The following is an 8,833-nucleotide window of genomic DNA, read 5'->3' on the forward strand; positions in this document are numbered from 1 at the left end:
TCTATTTGAACCAATATGAACATTCATGAGCCATTTTGCCGTTGGATAAAACAGTCAACTTTGCCCCCTGAATGTCACACAATTTCTTTCCCTCCAAAAATGATGGAACATATGCTTTATTTGTCCTGTGTTACAAGTTTTACATGTTTTCACAGTAAAGGCAAACAGCTCGGTCAGTCACAGTCAGATATGTGTGATTCAGTCTTTTATTTCAAGTGACAAAAGAGAACAGCAGCAGTTCAAATTATACATTTTCCAATGACAAATTTATTTTCAATACATACTGATTTACTTGTGCATTGCTTTGAGTGATGTTCCAAAGTCTTTAGACTTCTATATGGAAATGGTTGAGAACTCTGCTTACACAATACATATAGATGTCGTGTTAGTTCAACAGATAATAATTGAATATACTGAGCATATTAAAAGACAACAGCGGTAATAACATAACGAAACTAGAGGGATGGAATTTGAAAAGTTGTCTGTTTTTGCTTGAATTACATTTCTGATTTTACACACTCTACAAAAACATCCCCTGTAGAGCTATTTGATCATGGAAGTAAAGGGGTTCTGATATGGTTAGGCATATGTACAGTAAAATCGATGCAAGATAATATGGGACATTTTAATTATAATTTTTTGGTGTTATGTTATGTTTGCCAACAGGACTTTGCCAAGAAAACACACCGTCTACTTCAGCTAGTCGAGCAAGCTTGCAGCTGTGTCTCACTGTAGCCACACAAAGCATTACTTGTGCTGCTCATGGAGGGCAAGCCCAACCTGCCCAGAGACACTCCTGAGTTTTTTTGACATAAACTACAGGTTTGGAACTTTTTAAAATACAAAAATGTAAACAAAAAATTATATTTTTTCTATAGGTTATTGGTTGCACGAGGCATGTTATTATCAGTATTGGTTGAAAAATATCCATATCTTGCATCCCTTTACAGGATCCATCCCTCTTTTAGAATTTCATACAGATGTACAGTAAATACTAAGCCCACAATCCAATACGAAAAAACACAGGTACAATTGTGACAAAATTATGTCACATGTCAAAAAATATGACATATGTCGCCATTCAGCAGCCATCTTGGCAACACAGGAAGTTATTCTGGGCTAACAAGCACAGGCTCCTATTTTAATGTATTAGGAGAGAGCCATAGGTTTACTTTCAATGGTTCATGATAATGTATCTATGCATACAGATCTGATAAAACCCACTTAAATGCCCTTTTTCCCCACAGGTTATACTTCTACAATGCATGTGCAAGGTTTCACAAGTGCTGTGATGCCATCAGCTTCTTTGAATAACTTTGAACTCTATCTGCAGCCACACCAAAATGGTTGAAAATGGTGTGACTCTCAACTGCATTAAACTGCCATCTCTGACATTACAGACTTTTCAATTCAAAATGTTGTAAGTAGTTTGTCTCATGGCTTACTATGTATCAGACACAACCATTTATGACTTCAGTTGTTGCCCTTGGTGAGTCTGCCCCAGGATGCTTTTGGCGCTGCTAAAGCTAGTGTTTCTATGATGATCTTCCACTCAGTGCACATGGCTCAGTCTTATATGATTACCAAAGTCTGCACTACTAAAGAGGCAAAAACAACTAAAAGAAAGAGTTATTTACATAGTGCCCTAGTTATAACTCTGACAGACTGATCTATTCTACCAGACCAAAAGCTGCTATGTACATCTCAGTTTGAACTAGAGTTTTGGTGAGTCCTTGGAAGGGGGGATTTAAATCACGTCACATCTGGCAGTGCACAATGTTCTGTTGCTGTACAACACTGAAAAACTGTGAAACCACCAGTCGCTGTGGTGTTTCAAGACTTCAAGTGGTTCATTTAACAGGCCTAAAAACAATCCTGTGCAGTCGATGGAAAAACAATCATCCCATCTCAGGATGAAGTGTTTATGACGTGTTTGCATGCCATTTTGCAGAGAAAACTGGACGAAAGAATGTGTCTTGGCACTTGTGTTGATGCTACATTTCCTCAAGAGATACATGGATAAATGTGTTTGGGATTTCTTTGCTTTTAAATGTTAAAACCTGGAGTTATTTTCGATCTGTAAATACTCACATCCGTGATGTAGATCATGAATCTCACACATGTATGTCAAATCCTTAGGTAACCTCGATATAAGTGTCAGATACATCAATCTGGCCATCTCTACTGCTTCTTAACAAGGGCCTCATAAAAGAGATAAAAGAGTTTATATGCCGACAACCTTCCAAGATGTCTTTCCAGGAAATACAGAGGGTTAAATTTCCAGGGAGACTTGCTAAACCACTCGGGCATCTTTGCTGTTTGGTATTTGATCTGTGGACAAATGGCTTGGCAACAAGTCATCATATTTTCACTTACCATAATTATTTTCTAACAGGTACCAGTTGCTAACATTTCGAACTATACAAAACAGCAACAATCATTTGCTCCATTCCGGCACAACTAAAAGTCACAAAATTCGGTTCAAAAGTCTGCCAATTGTATTACACTACTCAAGGCAAATCTCACATAATAGCTCGGGAACACAATCTCCTACCCAATCATAATTGCTAGTGTTTGCTTGTAAATTGTAAATTCAAAAGCATACATTGAGTCTTGGTTTTCTCTAGGGATTGATATCTGATACCGATAGGACAACATTGCGTATCTGCTGATACTGATATCAATCCGATACAGCCTTTCCCCCTCTCTTAAACCATAAAGCTATAGATAATACATCTGTATGGAAGCACTTTGCTTAACATAGCCATTTAAAAACATGCTTAAACTGTAGGAGACATTTTCTACTTTTCCAAAGGATGAAATACAACCTCATGAATCAGTTTTGCAGTAGTGCTGCTTCTTGTAATTTTGACTTGGCCTTGATGTTTTCAAACATTCAAAAATAATTTCAAAGTGCAACTTGAGTGTAATTCTAAGTAGTTATGATACAGGTATTATAATCCCAGTGTAAAATACGAAATATAACTCAACACGGTGTAGCCTGTACCTTACTAACATAGCAAAAAGCTGTTTTCTCCTATGTGTGAGCCACGAAACTGGTTAGTATGCCGCATTTCTTTTTCAAAAGTAAAACCTGAATCTATCCACTGTGCTGTCAGACTTAGTAATGACACACATCTGAGCTCCAGATGTCAGTTGTGAAACTAATATTATCAACGTTTCCAAACATTTCGAAATTAACTTGTTCACTTCTGCCGTTTACAAAACAGTCCTTGTCCCAATCCCTGCAGCACTATCGAAGAATCACCACTAACAACGTGGCTCTGCTAGGTAAGTTACCAACAAGTTTAATTTCCTGTAACTTCTTCACAATAAAAGCCCCCCTCCCCCAATTGCTTAGCCATTTAAAACCTTTTATTATGAAGCAGCCTTTGTTTGTTCACACTGAACCAAGCAGCCCAGGTGTAAAGCCACATCAGTGCGTCAATTCATACAGCACGCCGGCGCTGCGGATCCAAAAGAGACGTGCCAGTACAGATCATGACGTTGACATGTGTGGTTTTTGTAGCGTGTTTCCCCCGGCGTCCACCTGTTAATCTAAACATGTATCGGCAGGCTGTTTAAAAACATATGGATGCAGTTATAAAGTGTTTTGTGATTGAGATCCTGACCCATCATACATCCTGCAAAGTTACATGTGTCACTCATAATTACATAATCGGCATCAGTAAACAACGGACCCTGTAGGACTCTCTCACTCTCAGGGAGGGATGCTGTTTTCTAGGGGGAAAGTTCACTGAAGTATTGGTAAGGAGGGCTGATCCACGCGGTGACTTTTTTTCAAGTTGCTAGAGACTGTACTGTTGTTTTGTCTAGTAACATGCTTTGTGGGTCAATTCTCTTTTATTTGATGAGTAAGGGATCTGCTGTCAGACTGTGAACACCATCAGACTGACACACCCCTGATCCACACCTCCAGCTTTTCCTTTCACACAGAGGCTGGCTCAGCTCAGCTCTGATTCCACATCTGGAGGAGCATAAGAGACGCAGCGAAACTGTCCGATCTCTCCGCATCTAAAACTTTCACATGCACTGCAATGCAGAGAAAAAAGGACAGTGTGAAACACAGCAGATGTTTGAAAATACAAATGAAACGAGGGAAAACTAAAGAGATTCAGTTAGAAACTACAAAAGTACTGAGAGCTTAACACACTACCCCAATTTACACTGCCGTTTGCATGCGGGGATCCTGCGCCAATTCTCTGCATCCGCCTCTGTGTGAAAGTTTCAGATGCAGCAAGGGTTGAAATTTCGCTCCGGTGCTGATCCGCCTCTGGAGGTAGTATAAGGAACGTATTATTGGCAAACCGAACTAGTGTGAACATATAAACTGGCAATGTGGAGCGGGGGTGTGTCAATCGTACAGTCTGACAACTGCACAGGTCCCTCACTCAACTAAATAAAGAGAAATTTCCCACAAAGCGTTACATGACCAAACAAAAGTAACATAATAACCGTAACTGTCTTTGGCAACTTATATGAGGAAAAAAATACCACAGCTGTAAGTGGAAAGCGTTCATCTTCCTGTCTGTCCTCCTGCCCGTCCTAGCAACTCTTCGTCACATTTCCGCCCGAAAAACAGCGCCCGTCACCGGCAAAAAACTTGAACTCACTGAGTGTTTGCCATGAAAATAAATCACAGCAACCGTCAGCCCTCCGGACCGAGACTTCAGTGAACTTTCCCCTGGAAAACAGTCAGACAGCTTCCAGTTTACTGATGGCGATTATGTATTATGTAATTAAGGGCGAAAAACTTAACTTTGTCACTTTCCAGGATGTTTGGTGGGTCAGGATCTCAATCACAACACATCATAACAGCATCCAGATGATTATAAACTGTCCGCGGGTTTAGATTGACGGGGGGGACACCGGGGAAACACCTTAAAAACACACCGACACTATCATGATGACGTGTACACTCACACCTCTTTAGAAGCCGCAGCGCTGGTGAATTACACAGCGGTTCGTCTTTAAGGCGGAGATGCTTCATTCTGTGTGAATGACCATTAGCGGAGAATTGGCGAACCAACACTGCGGAGATAACACGGCGTCACTGTGTAAAAAGGGCTACTAACTTTTTAGAACATCGTTCTCTCGGGTTTCATGCACAGACACAAGTTTAGCATTGATTTGAGGGGGAGAAGGGGGCTTGTTACAGGCTGGCTTGCAGCTACGGGTCGTCATCGCGGCTTGCTTGGAGATGGTGATGGACAAGCAATTCAGCGTGGCTCGGTTTGACTCGGCACGGCTGGAAGTGCAACTGGGAAAACGGATGACAGTCTCAATCTAGCTCGCTCCAGCTAGTCACATGACACATGCTATTTGTTAGTTAATAACTACGACGACAACTGTACATTTTCATGACTTTACTGCAACTTCAGCACCACAATAACGACGGCTTACTCCTGCCGAACAAACAAGTAATTCACACATGCGGAGTGAGAAATGTAGCACATAACACTATTCTCTTCACGGCATGTCGCGCATAGTTTATGGGAAAGTTAAGGCAAGTAAATCAGATCGGGTTTTACATTTTCCCCTCCAAGATATCCAATTTGATTTCTGACAATTTCGGGCCAATACCAATTGCTAAAGTATAATATAATCATGGATTAGGAAACAACACACCTCAGACGTTGGCTGTTCCAATATATCTGTTATTTTGTGATGGGTCAGATTATTACTAATTAAAACATCCAGCATAAACATCTACTTCAGTCGCTCTATCAAATTGACTGAACGATGTTGAGCAGTGCTTAAACCAAGACAAATGGAAAAATATTAATATGCCAGCAGCTTACCCAGTTGTTGTGTTTCCAGCTGACTGGAGCTGGACCAAATGAACACCAATGACTACTGCATAGTCATTTGACGCAGGAGTGAATGCTAATTATACCCATTGCAATTAAAGACAAATCCCAGATGTTAGTGAGTGTTAGTTGGTTTTTTGTTCAGTGTGAAAGGGTAAAACAGGGAAGGGCCTTTTACCTTAATATTGGAGAACCACAGGTCGTTCTCATGTAGAGTGGCCATGTAGATACAGCACAGCAGGCCGAGACCAACAGACACAGACCAACCAACAGATGTCCAGATTATTGCCCCCCATGACCAATCACCTGCACGATAACACAAGATTAATGTTTTGCATATGTTTTTTGGGCAGCAGAAACTTGGCGATTTCATAGCAGAAAAACACAGGTGTGAATAATAAAATAGATAATGGCTTAATTCCACACAATTACTTCAGTTTCATGTCCCAACACTGCTCATGCTAACTCAGGGATGGAACTAATGGCTTCGACGTGTTGTCCAACCACATCAGACATCAAAAAGGGTTTGTTCTGTACAGCTAGACTGTAGGGTAAAGTGAAGTCCACCATCGGGAGGGGTGAGGCTCAACATCATGTAAGTATGGGGATGGCAGTACACATTTTCTGGAGGGTGTTCATAGTATCGCACTTTTTTACATGAAAAGTGAGAGGAAATGGTTGTGTTAAGAAGGAAAAAGAGCCAGAAGTAGACCTACAATTTCCTTTTTCACCCCTAGACAGGGGGGCATTCACTGCATGTGATGTGTCACCCAGAGTGTGAATATTCGATTGTCATTTTAGGCAGGATAGAGATATGGTTTGAATTATTCAGTAGGCTACTGTATATATATATATATATATATATATATATATATATATATATATATATATATATATATATATATATATATATATATATATATATATATATATATATATATATATATATATAGATATAGATAGATAGATAGATAGATAGATAGATATCAATTTTTTGATGTCGTCCAATGAACTACAATCATTAGATCAAGGGGAAAGTAAATTCCCAAAACTGGCTCGTGAGCTGCACCTTATAATGGCAGGGAATAAATTGTATATTATTAATGCCATTGAGTCCAATAGTTTAAATCTCTGAAAAGCCAAAAAAAACTTCAGTTCAGCTACCTCATAACCTCTAAGGGTGTAATACAAACGGAACATGACTGCATGTGTAAGAGTGCTCTAGGTGTAAGAGCTGTGGAAATTATGCAACTTATAACTTAAAACCCCACTGAGAGCTTCCCTCCCTATGTGCACCCACAGCAGGTCAGAGGTCTAGGGTCACGCTCAGAGCACTGACCCTGGAGCTGAAGCTGGAGCTGGCTCAACGATGGTTCAGCAAGGATAGCTGCCAACCATGCTCACCCCTCGCCAAAGGCTGCGTTGTGCAGTCACTGGACAACACTGCCGCTCGCCCAAAAGCTATGTATGAAAATCAGCTGGGTGGACGGGTCACTCACCATGCAAGATCTTCTCTGGATGATGATTGGTGCAACAGTTGGACTGCTGGGACTGAAACTCTGCACCAAGTGGGGGCTCCTTCCCCCGGCTGCCCTTCCTCTGACGCAGGGCTGTCATGTTGAAAGACTACAAACAAAAGATGAGGGGGGGGGGGGGGGGGGCTCTGATTAGCCACACATTACTGATAAAGGCATGAGCAGATATCATGTATCCTCAACTCGCAGACAGCGTGTGTATTAGTGTAATCTGAGCCAAAGCAAACAGCGAGCAGCACTGTTTGTTTCCCTTTACTGTCTGCAGCCTTTCATTCAAACACACTGGTACATGGGGTGGACGGGCCTATGCACAGTGGCATTTCCTGCTCACGTCCACGCCAGAACAACGTGAAACATCACATCCCATCTATCGACACCGACAGCAAGCACATCACTGGCAAACTACACTAATCCTACCGCATTTAAGCCGGATGATACGCTACAAGTCGCTCATAAAATATCAGAAGGGACATTAGTAGTGGTGCGAATAGAGAGGCACAGCATAGCTTAAAGTACGATAGTGTGCAGGTTTAAAGTCCTGTTGTGCAGCGCGGACACACTCCTACAGCCGCATTATAATGATGTGTAGTCTGCATAAAGGCGCAGTCCCGTTATGGACGCCAGCTTTTCTCTCTGTCTTGACAGCAACAAAGACGAACACGGCATGAGCCGACGGAACATTTATAAGCCTCACCCTCCTGGTCTGCCCGGTAGGATGGTCCGACAGCACTCCTCCTCTACCGCCCTCTCTCTCTCTCTCTCTCTCTCTCTCTCTCTCTCTCCCTCTCTACCTCCCTCGCTCTTTCATGTTTCTCTCCTCTTTTTTTTCTCGCTGCTGTTAGAATTCATCAGCTGCTTCTTACCGCCGCACTGGGTTCAACCACGGTACAATACCGGAACACAAGAGAGCCTGCCTTCAAAATAAAATCATGGCACTTTTGAAAGAGGACAGGCGTTTTAAAGGAGGCAGGAATAATCTGTCTACTACGCCTCCAGCCAGCAGGTACTAGCCTTTAGAGTATGAGAAACGCTGCTTATCCGTATTTTAAATTTTTTTGTAGCTCTTATCTTGCTCTATCATGAATAAATATAAAAAAAATGTTTTTAACGTCTCTCTTTTGTGTATGTTGTCCTTCTTTCTCTCTCTGCCTCTGCCTGTTTGTTCTTTTTCTGTATGTTTGTTAGTGTTATATGTCTCCATGTATGAAAAAAGGTAATGTGAATAGACTGATGCCTATAGGTATGAAGGCTATATACATGGCCTACATTGTTCCTACCAGCTGACATAGTTTGTGTGTGTATTTTGTGTGTTTTGTCATGGCAAAATGTGTTCTATATGAAACAGAATTTAAAATAATCTTATTGTGAATTTCTTCAAAATTGATGTGCTGGTCCTTTATATATATAGTTATGTATGTATCGCCTGGCTGAAGTTGCAGCATGGTGTGCATCAAGGAAGTCCATGGT

The 8,833-nt window shown here is 41.2% G+C and overlaps 1 protein-coding gene and 1 long non-coding RNA gene across 4 annotated transcripts in view; both read right to left on the reverse strand.

Moving 5' to 3' along the window:
- The window catches only part of dpy19l3 (dpy-19 like C-mannosyltransferase 3), an 81,259-nt gene extending 72,990 nt beyond the window's left edge, over window positions 1–8,269 (reverse strand). For 2 of the 3 annotated variants that reach the window (XM_030413180.1, XM_030413178.1), the window contains exons 1-3: window positions 8,061–8,223; window positions 7,331–7,457; window positions 6,010–6,137 (exon numbers count right to left, since the gene is read on the reverse strand). In XM_030413180.1, the coding sequence (XP_030269040.1) occupies window positions 6,010–6,137; window positions 7,331–7,448 (246 nt within the window). In that variant the 5' untranslated portion in view covers window positions 7,449–7,457; window positions 8,061–8,223. The other variant, XM_030413179.1, reaches the window with a different exon arrangement.
- On the reverse strand, window positions 191–4,476 carry LOC115579629 (uncharacterized). Its single transcript, XR_003983704.1, has 2 exons — window positions 4,178–4,476; window positions 191–4,053 (listed from the first exon to the last, which is right to left on the reverse strand). It is a non-coding gene; the product is annotated as an uncharacterized LOC115579629 (long non-coding RNA).
- Window positions 8,270–8,833: the final 564 nt, after the last annotated feature.

Source organism: Sparus aurata, chromosome 4 (assembly GCF_900880675.1).
Source record: "Sparus aurata chromosome 4, fSpaAur1.1, whole genome shotgun sequence".
In the NCBI taxonomy this organism is placed as follows: Eukaryota; Metazoa; Chordata; class Actinopteri; order Spariformes; family Sparidae; genus Sparus; species Sparus aurata.